This window comes from Ursus americanus, chromosome 19 (genome assembly GCF_024610735.1).
Source record: "Ursus americanus isolate L20-20 chromosome 19, mUrsAme1.1.p, whole genome shotgun sequence".
Taxonomy (NCBI): domain Eukaryota; kingdom Metazoa; phylum Chordata; class Mammalia; order Carnivora; family Ursidae; genus Ursus; species Ursus americanus.
The window spans coordinates 39,179,216-39,197,573 of NC_142145.1; the positions used below are offsets into that span (position 1 = coordinate 39,179,216).

General features: G+C 40.0%; 1 protein-coding gene across 1 annotated transcript in view; it reads right to left on the reverse strand.

The window, feature by feature from the left end:
* Window positions 1-1,119: 1,119 nt before the first annotated feature.
* Window positions 1,120-18,358, reverse strand: part of DSG2 (desmoglein 2) — a 47,225-nt gene continuing 29,986 nt past the window's right edge. The window contains exons 9-15 of the mRNA XM_045781872.2: window positions 14,692-14,957; window positions 13,807-13,949; window positions 13,283-13,510; window positions 9,145-9,372; window positions 6,902-7,023; window positions 5,479-5,808; window positions 1,120-3,887 (exon numbers count right to left, since the gene is read on the reverse strand). Of these exons, the coding sequence (XP_045637828.2) occupies window positions 2,877-3,887; window positions 5,479-5,808; window positions 6,902-7,023; window positions 9,145-9,372; window positions 13,283-13,510; window positions 13,807-13,949; window positions 14,692-14,957 (2,328 nt within the window). The 3' untranslated portion in view covers window positions 1,120-2,876. The remainder of the gene's footprint in view (window positions 3,888-5,478; window positions 5,809-6,901; window positions 7,024-9,144; window positions 9,373-13,282; window positions 13,511-13,806; window positions 13,950-14,691; window positions 14,958-18,358) is intronic.

Genomic DNA, 18,358 nt, shown 5'->3' on the forward strand with positions numbered 1-18,358 from the left:
AATACACTATAAATATAAAGTTGAGAGTAAAAACGTCCAAGATATAAACCATGCAAACACTAAGCGTAATAAAGCCAATGTGGCCATATTAACGTTAGGCAAAGCAGATTTCAAAGCAAAGAATATAATCAGAGACAAAGAGAGGTATTCCAGAACGATAAAAGGGTCAATTCTTTGACACAATAATGTTAAATATATTTGTACCCATTAAGACAGGCCTACAAGTTTCAAGATACAGGTAGCAAAGCTAGAAACAATTAAACGTGGAGTAGGCAGGGCCACAATCAGCTGGAGATTTTAATATCTCTCTCTCAGCAGTTAATAGAAACAGTAGACCGAAAAAATCAATGATGATGAAGAGGACTTGAACTCCACTAAAAGAGTGAAGCCAAGGAATTTTGGTATGCTAAAGAGGTAAGATTTAATTACCTTAACACTGTCTTTGGAAGCACCTCATTTCTAGGTGTTACTTGCTAAGTAACATCTTGCCGTAGACATGGCTGTGGTGGTGATTGGAATACGGTCTGTATAGATCAACCAAAAATTGCTCCCATGTGCCACTTGGGGTGGGAGCCCTGAGGTCACAGAAATACCACCCGGTCTCTATGCTTGAGGATGTCTTGATGTGCCAGTGTTGTGAAATGTTTATTAACGTGACATTATAGTATAGGCAGAAACTCTGATCTTTTCTCTCATAAACTATAAAGCAGCTTCTTGACCGTGATGGAATGATTTCGTCACTTTGGGTCAGATGCGCAAACTTTCTTTAGCAGAACACAATGGCCTCCTCCAATGCTACTTTGTGGGCACAGAGCAAACTCCAGTCCCTTAGGAACAAGGTTGCCAGACTTGACGAAGAGAAATATGGAGGCCCCAGCTAAATTTGAATTTCAGATAAACAACAGAGAATTTTTACTATGGGACATATTTATACTAAAATACATCTGAAATTAAAATTTAAGCAGGCCTTCTGGAAAGGATGCTTTTCCAAGGATGTAAGCAGTTCTAACTCAAATACCAAAGTCAAACAAACGTCTGCTTTCAGGGAGCTTCTCTGCTCTGATGCAAAACTATAGTCCTTGTAAAATATCGGAGCGATAAAAAGATTATGGAAAAGGGTCACTCTAAAGGGCATCTTTTTATTTAAATATTTTATGATGACGCACATACAAATATAATCTCCCAAGGGACAAAAGTAAAACCTAATACAAATCACCATTTCAGGTACAAAACACCATTTAGAAAATGTGATCATGCTACATACAAAGAGACAGGTTAGGTTTTCCGGGTCTGTCCAAGGAGGACGGTTAAGACCACGTTTGGAGTTTTCGAGTACGCAGGTCACCTTCACATTTCACACAATAGTGAAATTCCTGTTGCATACATGGCAAAATATCACTACTAAGTATATAATGGAGAAAAAACAACAAATATTACTGAGGAGAGAGTAAAAAGTCTGGATCATGAGACTGACCTTCACCTTGATCACACGCTTATGATATTTAAAAATATTTGCCTTTTGCCCGTATACAGTCAGTAGGGGCAAAACATATCAATCTTTTGGATAACATAATTCAGGTAAAAAACACGTCTAAAAAAAGCATTTTTAAAGACTCATTTCCCTAGCAAAATACCTTGAAAAATAAAAAAATTAGTCTTCAAAATTTATGAAAATTATTTTGTTGTGGGAAATATTCACATAAACTTTACTGATATGCTTCGAAACTTTAAATGCACCATCTTTTTAAGGAGCAATGAAAGTGTAATCTACTGAGAAGCCAAAATACCCAAATAACTTTTCAAAATGAAAGGCAAGGATGTTGTACAATTTCAGGCCAATTGTTCAATTGAATAATATTTACTATTTCATATTCACATTGTAAGTTAGGACTGGCCAGCCCGTGACTTTGAGATGTAGAATAAAATCATAGTTTCAAACTCACAAATACTGATAGTATAGGGTTTTTCCGTATTTTTTGCAATTGTATATTTGTTTCTAAAATTTGTTTGATGCCACAAATATTTGGCACTTGTCTTATGTACTGAAGGTATATAGCAGTGAAACAGGCAAGTTCTTATCACAGTGGAGAATCCAGGCGAGTGGTTAATTTAGCTGTACAAAATTAGAAGATAATGTATCCTGAGTTCGTAAAAATAGTATATTATTCTAAAAAGTAAAGTGATTTTATATTTATGAATTTTGCCCTGGATTATGCAACTGAATTTGAAGTGTTCATTATTTTCATGATTTTGGGGAGACAAAGGGAAGCAATAATGCTATTTTTACGTTCATACAACACACATGCACACAGACCTACAAGGTGTGTTCTTTACTGTGTCAATGCCCCAAAATTCAATCATCCTAAGAAAGATTAAAAGGCCAGGCTTCTAGTCTTAAGGAAAACAGTCGTCCAGACTGCACATGTAGTTTTGGAGCAATGAGGTGTTGATAATCTGCTAGGTGCTGTCAAGTATGGGGTCTAGACGGCAACGTTCAAGGTGAACGCAGGAAGCCAAGAGGCCCAGTTGGCTTCACGGGTGGCTGGGCTGGACGGCTGATGCCCTGGCTACTGTGTCCATTTGGTAAACTCTTAGAAGTAGGACTGACTCTATTTAACTTGCTTTGTGAATATCGTTTGGCCGTAACTCGCTAAAAGGCACTTAAGACACAGCACCGTCCTTATGCCCTCAGCAAACCCTGGAGCATTTCTGAAGTCCGCTCCTGGAGGCCGGGGCAGCGAGGCTGGTTGTGTACTAGTGACTGAGAAGAGTTTTAAGCCCAATGTGTGTGTCTCTTCAGTCTACAGGCTCATCAAAAGACAGGCCCGTTGAAGACATGAAATGGGACTCCGGGTCGGACTGGGGAGGGTTCCGCTTTAGGAGTAAGAATGCTGCACAATGCTGTGCTTGGAGATTCTGGTGGAGGAGGTGGTCTGGGCAGAATTAGAACGACCAGACTCCTCTAAACTGAAATTTGGCAGGGGGCCACGGACTGCGGCTCCAGAAACCTCCGTCTTTCTGGCCATCACAGAGGTTTCGGCAGGAAATTGGTAACTGGAGGCAGGGGTCCGCGCTCTTTCTGTCACTATCACCTTCTGTCCCACTGCCGCAGCGGGCGCGGCCAGAGGGGGCTGCAGCCCCGAGCTGGGGGCCAGGAAGCGCTCTCTCTCCCTCACCATAACGTAACGCGCATCTGGGAGATGCTGAGAGCCTTCCAGGGGACCAGGGAGGCCCCCGTTAGGCTGTATGATTCTCTCGGTAACCAGGACGCCACTGTCGTTAGCATAATGCTGATCTCCCAAGGGAGGGGCGGGCGCATACAGGCGCTCCGTCACAATGAGGGCCTGTGACTGGCCAGGACCCAGGATCACAGTGCTTGGTGGCACCGTGGGGCCTGTGGCATAGGACGTTTCTGTCACTACAACGTTACCAGAAGCCAATGGGTCAGGGAGCAGCGTCGCTACCTTCTGACTCTGCCTAGAAGATACAGAGCTTTCGGTGACTATTTCCTGAGTTACTTTCTCTGCATTTGCTTCATGCAAAGGCTTTGGAACTTGAAAGCTACTATCAGAGAAGTGGGCATGCTCCGAATGAATCCTAGTTTGCTCACTGAATGAATGTGAAGCTGCCTTCGTACTTGACTCTCCCACAGGTTTTTGCCTCTGCTCAATTTCCCCATCCATATCTATTTTTTGACCCGAGCAAATCTCAGCTAGTGTCCTGAATTTAAACCCTAAATCATCTAGAAAGCGATCATCGAGTTCTCCTTCAATAAAACTGCAGCAGCCAATGGAACCATGGAGAGATGCGGTGTCTTCCTGAGAATAAACCAGAAGGCAATCTTTGCCTATGTGAATGTCATCTTCGTCAGTGTAAGAGGCAGCTTTCTAAAATGGAAGTAAAACACAGAGGCATAGAATTAGTGACACAACTTCACTTAAGAATAAGACTATATTTCTGCCCCAAATGCATAACCTGAGTCTACTTATTAAGAAAACATCAGAGAAACACAAACGCAAGGACATCCTACATCACGGCTGGCCTGTATTCTTAAAAAAAATATTCATATTGTGAAAGATAAGACAGGCAGGACTCTGGGTTGGGTCTTGGGTGGGAAAAACAGTGGCTACAAAAGACATTATTGTGATAATTGGCAAAACTGAAATATGGAATATGGCACTGTTAAATCTCTAAATTTGTTTACTGTCTTAGGTTAAGAAAATGTACACGTGTGTGTGTATGAGAGAGAGAGAGGGACAGAGGGAGGGAGAGATTAAGAAAGCAAATAGCAAATACGGCAAAGGGTTAATAACTGGGCAATCTGGGTGAAGAATACACAGGAGTTCAAAATTTCTATCGTTCTTGGAAAGTTTCTGGTAAGTGTGAAATGGTTTCTGAATAAAAAAATTGCTCATATACACACACAACCAAGTCTGATTGGCGCAGGATTCGAGTGGAGAGGGAGAACTATTGAAATGGAACTAACAGGGCACCCCAGAGTGCAGCTTGGCAGTGAGGCAGAAAGGGCACAAGAAGAAGTGCCTTTCCTTGACACGGGCCGCTTCACCGTCTTCCTGTGAAGCTAGCAGGTGGGCAGATGGTCTGAAAGAAAGCAGGGGGGTAGGAGACAGGAAGGGGAAAAGCACTCCAGTAATTGGCTATCATGTAGAGAGGGGACAGAAATAAACTGGCCTCCTTAGAAGCCCATCCCTTCACTCGTCTCAAGTATCTTTCGGACGCCCAGCACTCTGACCCTGCCCATCCCTGTGTGGGCCACACCGGCCTTCTTCTCAAGAAAGGCACCCAGCCCTGCTTCTAATTCCTCATTCCACGCACGAGCTTTCTGACTGCATCCCATCATCTTTCCTGCAACTCTCCTCCTGATTTTTTCTGAACCACCTCAATAGTGAAGCCAAGTAGACAAAATTTAAATGGACATAATAGATGTGATTTTTAGATCACGTATTCTCTCTGCTCCTCGTGGGCTCATCCCTATCAAGTCTGCTCCGACAGAGGAACTGTACTTTCTGACCCACTGACATCTGGCTTGGTCATGTGACTCGCTCTAACCAATGAAATGCGAGCACAAAAAGGCAGCTGTTTGAGGAGTCCGTCCTTGCCTGGTTCTGCCTGGCTCTGTTCCCCGTTCTCGGAAGACCGCACCTGCCCAGTCCAATCTGCTCTCTCCGAGTGCATCTTAGAATGAAGGCAACATGGAGGAGAGCAGAGTTGTGTCATCTGACAAAAACAAGAATGTGAGAAATAGGCTTCTGCAAGAAGTAAGATTGTGTGTCATTCGTTATCATTACATAATGGAGCTGACTTAATGGGCCACATCTGTCTTTCCTCACAGCCTATAAGCATTCTCTTAAAAAACGACAAAGTCCTATTTAGATCCAAGGCAATAATTACCCGAATAATCCCACCTTCACATGTCACTGTGCCCCCGCCCCGGCACCTACAAAAACCAACCCTTACCTCAGTGAAATAATTTCTTAAGAACTCTTCGTTGACTGCAACAGCAGCTGCTCGAGCTCCGGCCAGGTCTCTGGAAGACCCTGTGACTTTTGTGATCTTTGTCATTCCAGCACCTATGTTGGCTCCTGTTGTCCCTGTCACTTCGGTGACTCCACCAGAAATCAGGCTTCTGTGTTCTTCCCATCTGCCATCCACCGCAGCCATCTCATGCTGGCCTCTGATGAGGGCAGACCTACTTTCTTTCGTGGTTTCCTTGGTCGTTACACCGCCCACTCTGGTGTCTACCGCCACACACTCTCCATGATCTGCTGTCACAGGCAAAGGCACCACCTGTGAGAGCAGATACAGTTGGGAAGTGAGAAGGATGGAGGGTCAGTACAGGTGGTTAAAGGATCTAAGCTAAGCGGGCAGGTGGAGGGAAGAAGCTATTTCCACAGAGGCAAGTTAGGAAAAATATTTTGGGTTGAATAACTTGTATCTGAGTCTTCTGAAGATCTCCATTCCACCTTCTTGTTTTGTTAGTGGATTATTACTCTATTGGCACCACTGGCATTTCAACTTTCCTCTAGGGTTTAATGCCTCCTTCTATAGTTATTAAATATATATATATAATTCCACCCCCCCCCCCCCCAGCTAGACACATGGCTGCTCCAAATAAAGACCATCTTTCCAGGCCTCCACTGCTACTCAGAATAGCTACCTGACTAAGCTCTGGTTAATGTGATCTCAAGCAGAAATGGGGTAGGCAACTTTTTGGGAAGTGTTCTTTAAGAACATTTCTCGCAATCTGCTTTTTTGGAATGTGGGGACAGCAGCTAGTGTCTGGAGCGTGAAGACAGCACGGGAAGGGAACTCAACCATGGAGGAACAACAAGGAAGGAGGAGCTGTGACCATGTTGGAGAGGAACCATCACGCTGGTCCTTGACTGCCCACATTCATATTGCTGAGTTCTCTGACACTTGGTACTAAATCATGTCCTACTGAACACGATGCAGATGGTGATGACAGACCCGGGGTGAAAATGCAGTAGACAGACAATGGGATCGCCTCCTGTCTATGACGTAGGGAGGAGAGGAGATTTTGCAACATTTTCTAACCGTCATGGGGGTGGTGGGTTTACCTGTCCCAACCCTATGTATTGAGACGAATGGAAATGGAGAAGCACATCCTTCATTCCCTGACCCTTTTTAAAGATTCTCTGTAACACAGGACCTATCACAGTAGAACAAGACCACTTCAACTCTGCCCTGGCAACAAACACAAAATATGTTGTCATTTGAACCCTCTGTCTAACAAAGACGTGTGAATGAAATCTATAATGACTACTTTACTCTCTCATGACTTAAAATGTTAGAAACAGTTCCCAAAGACCCTTTCAAATCAGGAAAGAAGACAAGTCCCGCTGACATCTGATGATCTGACCTTGTCTTCAGGCGGCGCCCCTTCATTATTCCAAGGATGCAGCATCTCGATAGTGCCAGGAATGGGGGTGAAGCCCTTGGCGCCTTCTCCACAGTGGCACATCAGCAGCAGAAGTGGCACGACTGGACAGAAACAAAATTGAGTCCAGAGAAGGTTAGTCCCAACATGTTTCTAAATTTAGATTGCATAGTTTTGGAATTTGCATTTTGCTTCTTAGAGTTCAGTCTTCACTTTACAGCCCTATTTTTGCATTTTTCTTTTCTTCACTCTGATCCAACCTCACCAAGCGTCTTTTGGTGAATTATATCAATGCCTCAAGGCAGCACGAGGGAGTCCTCATTCATCACAAAAAGACTGTGTGTATCGTTGCTGGATGGAGCACCACGCCTGGATTCGATAGCATACAAATCATCAAAACCAATTTAAAGACTTAAATCTTTTGTTGTTCTTTTTTTTTTTTTTTTAAAGATTTTATTTATTTATTTGACAGAGAGAGAGAGACAGCCAGTGAGAAAGGGAACACAGGCAGGGGGAGTGGGAGAGGAAGAAGCAGGCTCCCAGCGGAGCAGGGAGCCCGATGTGAGGCTTGATCCCAGGACTCTGGGATCATGCCCTGAGCCGAAGGCAGACGCTTAACGACTGAGCCACCCAGGTGTCCCTTTTGTTGTTCTTTTAAATCAGTTTTTTAATGTGAGAAAATTCACGATCCAAAAAATATATATATGTTAAAAAGATCAAAAGCTCCTAGGGGTAGGAAAATTTTAGTATGTTCAAATATTCTAGAACATTGGAACTTCTAAAACCCTTCACCACTTCATCCTGGAGTAGAATTTAGCAGAAGGCATGGCAAACTGAGGTTCTAATTAACATTTGAATTACCTGAGTATTATTTTCAAAAATGACTCTACATTAAAAGCCCTTAGAATATATGTAACATTTCATCACGAATTCAATAACATTTCAGAGCTCCCTCCTTAAATTTTATTCTACCCCTGGGAGGAAGTGAAAGCCAAGGTTGTCTTCTCGATCAATGCAGTAAAGAATTAATGATACCTCTGCAGGCAGTCCTTCTCAAATGAGTTTTTACCGCCGCTTCCATTTGGCAGCTTCCAGTGATGAACTGACTCCTTCCTAGATTCCCTTTTGTGTGAAATAGTTGACAGCTCAGTAAATGCAGCCACTGTGAGTAGCTACACTGTGAGTAAAAAGCTGAAATTAGCCAGTGGCAACTCAACAATTTCAACAGATTTAACAAATGCTTATCAAGTGTCTGCCGTGCACCAAGCACCACACTGGGCCCCGGGAAGTCTGAGATAAGAAGGCAATGCAAGGGGTCTCGGGACAAGATACAGACCCAGCTCCAGTACCTCCCTACAGAGCTGGGGAGCTGAGACAAGTCATTCCTCCATACATGTCTGTATTTTTATGCATAAAACAGAGACGATGGTATAAATGTACACTGTAAACTGTTGAGTGCTGTGCATTCGATTGCCCATCTACTACTACTGGCTTTGACAAGCTCCTCTTTCATCACTGAAATCACTGGGGGTGCCTCAGAGGTGGTCCTCTGCCCTCGTTCAGTGGCCAAGTGGAGTGGTATTCCACACAACCCCAAGCTGCAGTACTTTGCTCTTTCATGAAAGGGAACCGGAGGTCTTTGGAGGCCATGCAGGGAAGGCAGGACTGGCTGACATTGTCAAGAAGCACGGAAGTGCTCGGAGGTCGGGCTACTGCTGGCGCAGGGGAAGGGGCAAGCAAAGCAGAGGGTCTGAGGAGGCTGAGCCCTGACAAGTTGAAGGTGCAAAGCAAGAACTGATGGGAACAGAATGAGTCTGTAAAATAACTTTGTATCCATCACCCAGATTCACCCAACAAATCTTTTCGGAGAGCCTACTATGCGCAAGGCAGTGTTCTAAGCACCAGGTGTGGGAGAAGAGACAACGTCCCTCATCGCAGAGCTTATCACCAACAAGGCTGTCTAGTAACCTTGGTCATTTAAATCGGGAAATGAGATGTTTTTATAAAACAAAAGTTCATTCTCATAAAACAAAATTCTGAAGAGGGCTAGAATAATCTTTGGTGAATTTATTCATGGTCACTTATTGTTTCCCGAATCACCCTCGGAAGTGTTCTGAGTGGTCAAGGAATCACTGTGAAGAAATCAATGACTACTGCCATGACAAAACACGGGTAGGGCACTGAAATGACTCGAGGAGCTGAAGAGTGGCTTTTAAAATACTTACGCAGCAAGAGCAGAAGGGCAAAAATTATTAGCGCAATGGCTGCGGGTCCCAGGCCAACGTAGGAGTCATGCAGAGCTTCCACACAACCACCGCCGTTCAGACACTTACAGACCGTGAGTTTAAGCACCTGCTTTTCGGGGCAACTGAAGCCCTGATTATCCGAAATCAGAAACTGAATTTCACTTCTCCCAAGCTTTTGCTCCTTTTGTTGCAGCAGCACACTGGTACCTACAAGGGTCGGGGGCAAAAGGAAATAAAAATGCGTGATTACCAAGGAAGGGGTGAGCAGGAGCATCCTTTAATTGCTGAGTGAACTCACACCGCGTGCTTGTTAAAATTAGTCCAGACCCCCAACAGGCAGGCTGACAGCAAAGGGTCAGATGTGGACGCATCTTCCTTTTATGATGATTAATTTTAACAAATACGTGTGATGTCTACCAAATGCTAGAAACTGTTCTATGTACTGGGAATACAGTAACAAACAGGTGGCGAGTTAAATGACATTTTCATTAAATGGCCTTTATTTTACGATCTTAAAAAAACTTTGTGAAGGCAATTTTCAAACAGACAATAATAGAAGAATGTAGTTGACTCTCATGGTACCCATCCGAAGCTTTAATAACTTTCAGCAATGGGCCAATCTCATTTCATCTAGTCCCCTCCTTTTTGTTCTCGACACTGTATCACTATATACTCAAAAGTTGGAAACATTTCAGATCTACAGAAAAATTGTAAGAATATTACAATGAATATCAATATACCCTTCATGACTTGTTCACATTTTATAACAATACTTTCTACGCACTCACTTCTTTGTGAACTATTTGAAAGTAGGTTGCAGATATTATGGTGCATACACAGCGTATACCTTCTAAGACCAAGGGACATTAGCCCTCTCAAAAAATTTAGTATTGATATAACCCATAGTCAAACTTTTCAATTGTTGCAATAATGCCCTTTATGGTTCTCTTTCTTTCTGTTTTTTTTTTTTCCCCCTTGATCCTGGATTCAGTCAAGAATTGTGCATTGCCTTTAGTTGTCACCCTAATCTCTATGAATGATCCAGGTCAGTCCCACCCTTCTTTTTGGCCTTTAAGACCTTGTATTTTTGAAGGTCACTTGTTTCAAAGGATGATCTGCAGTTTGAATTTGTCTGATTATTTCCTCAAGATTGGATTCAGGTTATACATTTTTGGCAAGAACATGACACAAAGTGTTGTCTGAATGAACTTTTATTTTTTTAAAAATGTGACTGATGCTTCTTTTCAATTTTTTCTCTCACATGAATAAAAATAATGACCAGTTTTCACATGAGTAAAAATAAGTAAAAATTATCCTGACATATTCATACCATATATTTAAAAATAATAAACTTGCAAGACACATAAACCCAGATGAACACAAAGATAAAAATGAAGTATTTGGGGGGTTTTTTTGTTTATTTTTGTTAATTTTCTTTTCATTTTAAGGTCCAAATTTTATGGAATTTGATCTGCATAGCTAGAATACACTTAGTAAGTCATCCTCAAAGCTTTGGAGAAGGGAGAAAAGCACCTAGTTATTTAAAGGAGTAAGAACTCATGAAAAAAAATCCATGAAAACATGGCCTGGAAGAAGAACATAATTAAATTTGTGATTGGCTCTGAGGGGGCAAGTCGAGAGAGAAGAAAAGGCAAAAAGAGGACTTCTATCTTATCCATTATCATAAAAAAAGAGGTCTCATTCAAAAATGAAAAATTGTTAATATTCCTTTAATTCTAGGTTGTAGGTACAAAGATGTCTGCCATATTAGTCGCTGAAATTTTCTGTGCTTTAAATTTTTCCCAAATACATAAAAATAGACAGGAGCTATTTATTATCATGACAGGTGGCCGATCACCTTATTATGTAACCAAGAAGAAGAAAGCTTGGTTTACAGAATCCTCTCTCTCTAAATTGTCTAGGTATATAAAGTATAAATCTCAGTCACTTCCTCTTATAACACTCCACATGCATATCCTTAAGAGTTTCATGTTCCTAAGACTACAAAAAATTCAAGGACCCATCAAATTCAAACATCTTTATCTTTAGATAGAAAATGTATTTATGTATCCAGAAAGACTCCAGAGCCAGACTGCTTAGGTTCAAATCCTAGTTCCAGCTTTTAACTAGCTGTGACCTTAAGAATGGTTTGTTTGTTTGTTTGTTTGTTTGTTTTTTAAAGATTTTATTTATTTATTTGAGAGAGTGAGAGAGAACAGGAGCAGTGGCAGAGGGAGAGGGAGAGGGAGAAGCAGACTCCCCTGCTGAGCAGGGAGCCCAACATGGGGCTTGATCCCAGGACCCTGCAATCATGACCTGAACCGAAGGTAGACGCTTAACCAACTGCACCAGCCAGGCGCCCCTGACCTTGAGAATGTTAAGAAAACTCTCTGTGCCCTCGTTTCTTCATCTGTAAAATGTTGACGACAGTAGCGCCAAACTTGTAAGGTGGTTAACATTAGTAGAATGCTTGGGACAGTGCCTGGCATCTCCCAGACATCATATGTTTCTTAGATAAAATAAGTAAGAGTTGGAAACCCAGTAAATTCAATGCAAAACATGCTTAGACATCTTAGTCAAAGAAAGGCCAGCTCCTATCAAGCATTCAGCCTGGGCTGGAGTCCCAGACTTCTGTGAGTACAGAATTAGATGCCGAACAAGAAGACCAACCACTTTTCAAGTTTTGAGGCCTGTGACTTAATCACCCTAAGAGGAACCACCTGTCTGCCACCCAGGGCTCATGCTAGCTGAAAACTTGATCTTAAGTAGCCTCCGTTAGTCACGAAGGTGACTGTCATCCTCAGAGGGGAGGCAACTTCAGTTAACTGAGCCCATAACTATCTTCTGTCAGTGAGCACATAAACCCAAGAAGATTTAAAATTAGTTACAGAATATTTAAGCAAATTAAAGACATAGTTTTAATATTTTTGTATCATAAGGGAATTATACTGTGTTTTTATACTTGCATCATTTTTAGGAAAATTAGCCATCTTCACGTGACAGCTTTGTAACTCCAATTTAAAATGTGTGATTATGTTACTGATTTGGCCTTGTAGCTGTAGGTCGAAATATCACTGGTTTGTTCAGTATTGGACCCCTGAAGAGGATTTCAGGTTTAGTGTATTTACAAGTCACATTTATTGGAATTTTAAGAGTACAGGGATCTCAAGAAGTGAGACAATGCATTTGATTTGTTAATTCAGATCATTGAAATACATGGGCAAAAACTGAAATATGCTAAATTTATAAATGTAGTTTGAGATGTTGAAGGTGTTTGTTTACTCTGTATATTGGACCAAATGCTATTCAAAGCTTCTTAAAATGGCTATAAAAATCTGTTAGACTTAACAATGAATTTGTTAGTTAAGAAAAACTTGGATATTATATTTGAAACTTTTCTAAAATAAACACTAATTGTTTAAAACACAATAGTCTCCTGGATAGTCTGTGGCATTCAAAACCACCCTGGAGAATACCCAGAAGCTCGTATCAACAAGGGGGATATGTCTAAGACATGGATATACATCCAGGGTCACCTGGAATGGGGGAGGGGTCAGGTAGACCCTTCTTCATACTGTGTCCATCACTGACCAGCTTTGTGACTTGAACAGCTATTTAATTCTAAGTAAGCCAAGATTTCTCAGCTGTAATCAGGGAATCATGTTATAGATTAAAGGATTAAATGAGATAATGCCTATGAAGGGCCAGCAGAGTGCCTCATACACAGTGAGTCATTCATAAATATTATTTTAATGGAATTGTTATTATAGCTTAAGACTTTAGAAGGCATCTACTCTGATGCTGTGCTTAGACAGGCAAGGTACTCCTCATAAGACAAAACAACAACTTCAGGAGTGACTTAGGGAATACCCAGCTCTCTTTAAGACATCAGGTTATTTTTCTTCTCTCCCTCTTCTGTGACTGCAAATGGGGCATTTACTGTAGGCCGGTGAAAGACACTCTACCTGAGTCCAGAACATCATTTGATGAAACTTCTCTACAAAATCGTATCAGAAATATAATTTATGGGGGAAAAAAAAGCACAGCCTGTATTACAATGATTTTAGATTTCTCTCAGGTTTAATATTTAAAAATGTAGTCTGGTGATTTTGCTTACTTTCTTGGTGTACTATTTGCCATCTTTCTGCCGTTCCAGCTGGTTTGTCAATGATGGAGAAACTGAAAGGCCCACTGTTTGGGGACCCATCCAGGTCCTCTGCGGTCACATTTACATACGGCATGTCATCACAGAGAGTCTGCACTGGGTCGATCAGCGTGGGACAGTTGTCATTGATGTCCCCCACTGTGATAACAATGGTGCCGGTGATGGTTTTTCTTGGATAACCTTAAAAACGAGAAAGAAGAAATATGTATATGCTGCCCATATTGCTGACAACAGACACAGTTTGAATTCTCTTTCCGATTTGAGAAGGTACTAACAAATTATGGCCCTTTCTATCCTAGATGTGTTTTAATATTCAGATCAAGTAATGTTTTTTAATCCATTAAATGAATAGAAATGTGAAGGTTTGTGCATTGGAGAGATTTGGGTTTCCTACAAGAACAAAATGAAGGTCTTGGATGTTCCAAAGTAATATTTAGATACACATAACCAAGAAAAATATATATGTAGTAACTTACTTTCGGATATTGCCAAAATCTTTGCAGTGTATGTACCATTTCGGACATATCTGGATTCAAAATCAGGAATTTTTACAAGTTTAATTTCAGATGTAACAGAATCCACAGAGATCCAGTTGTCTATATCTTCCAATTTGGCATATCTGTTATTAAAAAAAACCATAAAAATAATTTTCACTTCTGGATAAATTGATGATCTCTAGTAATCTACAACTCTTTCAAGCTTAATTTTTGGTTCATTATCTATGTTCTTGTTATAGGCATTAGTTTGAAATATTTTTACTTTCTTGAAACTGTACTAAAAGCCCCCTCTTTTTACTGCACATCATACTTATTTGCAAGCTTTTGTATTTCTGTAATATACCCAAGACATATGCAAGGGCGATCATTTCTCGCCTACAAACCCAGTTGCAAGTTGTTTTGTAATCTGTCCTACAGCTTTTGGTCAAGTCTCGCTTAAATTTAGGGTAAACCTTTGGAGGGTAACTTAGTAACCCAACAACTGGTGGAGACAATGTATTTGCTACTTTCTTGCCTCTAATACTTTCTCTCAGGAAATAAGACAGGTTTAGACAGAATAAGACAGTAAACTTCTTTCTGAACTTTCTCTTTGTTGCTTTTCAGCTTTCTTTAGCCAGAATTACTTTGAGGTGAAGCACCTAGTCTCTGCCTCACACTCAACTGGTGGAGGCAAGGTGGTCTGGGGAGAAATTTCTCCCTGACTCTCAGTTGCACGTATAACTCTGGATAATTTAATCTCCAGACTTTTGGGGGATTGTACGGCTAGGAGGAAGGAATAAAGTGTTCAAATTTCATTATGATTTTTTGAAGACAGGCATTTAAAGTAATTTAAAATAAGGAAATATATTCATAACTATCTCTTACTTCACATGGGCTAGTTGTCCAGTGTCTTCATCAAAAGCTTGAAATTTTCCAATTATTTGGCTTTGGCTTGATTTATCCATGCTCTCGCTAACATGAACTGAGATTGTGTTACTTTTAAAATGAATGCCTTCTTTCACATTTTTCACCTTTACTTTGAAGGGAATGGATGTAGCCTTATATTTATTCTTAACTGATTTGTGAAAAGCTGCTTTGTTGGTGACAGTAATGCTGAAATCAAGATTCTTTATTTCTTCATAATCTACCTCCTAGGAAGACAAAATCAAAGGGAATTCATTCTTTCAAAAGAGAAAACAACGAGAACACACACAGAGCATACATACACATACAGTTTCACTGTTAGATATTACAATTTAACATATGGGGAATACATCAGCCCTCAGCATTCTAACTCATACTGATACCAAGCAATTAAAAAGTCCGTCAATTTGGAGATTCATCAATGTTAAGGATGATTTAGGGTGCAGCCCCAATTTATCTTTTTAACGTCCAAATTATTTAAAAGATATTATATAGATACACACATATATTTAACCATCTGAAGTGATTCTTTATTGAAAAAAGTTAATGGACATGCAATATAATATTCCTTAAAATGTGTTCTATGGGTTTGTTCTGGTGAACAAGGCAGGTAACGCCTAGTGGTAGCAGACGGCTGTCCCCCTAGTATAGACTTTCACTGCACACGAGCATACCAAAAAGCTGAGACCTCCTGGTATAACTTGCCTAAACCCAAGGGTTTTCAAATTTCTTTAAACAAAGAACCTATCCCCCCCTTTTTAGCATAATGTCTATTAATATCTAGTTTGCTATTAATGCCATAAAAGATTAACCTTCCTCCAAATAGTGTTCTTTGTGACATTTATTTATTTACTTAAAGATTTTATTTATTTATTTGACACAGAGACAGCCAGCGAGAGAGGGAACACAAGCAGGGGGAGCAGGAGAGGAAGAAGCAGGCTCCCAGCAGAGGAGCCTGATGCGGGGCTCGATCCCAGAACGCTGGAATCAGGCCCTGAGCCGAAGGCAGATGCCCAACGACTGAGCCACCCAGGCGCCCCCTTCATGAAATTTATAAAGTACATTTGATATACTTAGTGTATCACTGAATACATATTTTATGTTCCAATTTGTCCATTTTCTTTTTATAAACATTTTTACAGTATTCTACTATTTAGATATATTTAATTTACTTAGCCATTTGACTATTATGCATTTGGACCATTATGCAATTTTTAAATATAATTAATACTGCTGTGAACATGTTTACACAAATTTATTTTTCCTCTGTTGAGCTATATCCCACTATGAAAAGAAATACCGAGTCAAATTTTATTTAGATCCTGTTGATTTTTATTTCTAGGGGTCCTGACCATTTAGATGCATGGGCCATTTTTATTGTTTCTTCAGTATAACAGTAAATGTATTACATGTATTTACATGAATTACTGCAAAGCTGTTCACTTTGTTTTTCGATGATTTATTAAAAAATCGTGTTCCTTTTTGTAGGGTTCTGGTTGGATAAGAACTTCTGCCCTCTTTTTAAAATGGACCACTAGGGTGTTGAGGCAAGGACTCAACAGAAAATGACTAGAGAAAATACACTCTTTGTGATTGTAGAATCCTTGTGAAAGTTATTTTCTTTTTAAGTTGCTGTTGCATTTGACATGCTTGTTTTAATAGCATGATGTATGCTGGATGCGAAATAAAATATTCCAGCCAGATGTCATTAGTATTCAAAGACCATGGAAGGTCACAACAGTGTTAAAAAATGAGCTAGGTACTAGGGCCATAAAAACTGTTTCATGGTGTTTGTTATAAATAGCTATAGTTCTCCAAAGAGAACGAAAAAAAATTTTCAGCATCATGAACAATGAATGAGGGCAGATACCTCTATGTTTTTAGAACTGTCAACATATTTTATCATTTCCATTTTTGCTACTTTTAATAGCATTAAAGATTTCAAATGTATTTGTTAATTTGTTAACAAAGCTGTGGCTTTTTATCATGTGATGAAATATTATCTGTATTTCCACAGTTAAAAATATCTGTTCTTGGGGCACCTGGGTGGCTCAGTCAGTTAAGCGTCTGCCTTCAGCTCAGGTCATGATCCCAGGGTCCTGGGATCAAGCCCCAAGTCAGGCTCACTGCTCAGCGGGGAGTCTGCTTCATCCTCTCCCTCTTCCTGCTGCTCCCCGATTGTGCTCTCTCTCTCTGTCAAATAAATAACTAAAATCTTAAAAAAAAAATAAAGTATCTGTTCTCCTTTTGACAGCTTTATTGAGGTATAATTTACATAGAATAAAATTCACCCATTGTAAGTGTACAACATGACTTTTAGCAAAAGTGTACAGTTTTGCAAATGTCACTACCATCCAGTTTTAGAACATGTTGATTACCCCCAGAAGTTCCTTTCTGCCTGTTTGTAGTCAATCATCACTCACAGCCCCAGCCCTGCACAACCCACGTCTATAGCCATTGTTCTGCTTTTCTAAAAATTTCACATAGATAAAATAATACAATATGTAGCATTTTGTGTCTGGCTTCTTACACAAAGCATAATGATTTTGGGATTCACCCATGTCGTAGTATGAGTACTCCATTCCCTTTTATTAACCAATAGTGTTCCATTATGCGGATATATTGCGTTTTATCTCTTCATCAGCTGATGGACATTTTTATTTTTACCAGCTTTCGACTATTATGAATAAAGCTGCTTATAAACATTTGCATGGAAGTTTTTGTATAGATGTATTTTTTTCTTCCTTTCTGGACATGCAAATGTTTTATTAGTCTTACGTGTACAACACAGCGATTTGACAATTCTACACATTATGCAATGTTCACCAGGATAAGTGGTTACCGCTGACATCATACAAGTTGTTACAATATATGCTTCTATTTTTCCTGGGTGGACACCTAGGACTATATCTTTGGGTCACTGAGTAATTACTTGTTTTAAAAAACTGCTCAACTAGCTGTATCATTTTATGCTTCCCCAGCAAGAGATAGGAGTTCCAGTTTCTGTTTAATGTTGCCGATTGCTGGTGTTGTCAGTCTTTCTGATTATAGTCACTCGAGCAGATGCATTGTGCTAAGTCTTCTAGCTTTAATTTGCATTTTCCCCAATAAATAATGATGTTGAGTATCCTTTATGTACATATTTGCTATCTGTATATCTTCTTTTTCTAACTTCCTTTGAACAGAATCTGACTATTGCTCTTAAAATTTAGAAGCAATTCTTTATATAATTGAGACAGTATATTTATAATTTTCTCAATCTGCTGATGTCACAATAATGTTAATTTTACTATTTTTTGCTATGCCTCCTTTGGTAGAAATAACTGTATCCCTTTTTGTGCTACCATGGTAGAATGAGAATACCTCTAGAACTTCTATCATTCATCACTGACTTTTTCCTTATCTGTTATTGGCTTTTTGTCTTAAGCATCTAGCAAGATTGTACTCACTTTCTACTAAGAGGATTGCTTACTTCTATATAAGTAAGCAAATCTATTTGTCTCTGATGCCATTATCCACTTCTTGCATAATCATAAAATATGTCTTCCTTTAAACATGAGGTAATTGTATTCTATTTTCCTTTGCTTTACAAAGTGGTAGTCTAAGTGCATACAATAAATAGCTTATT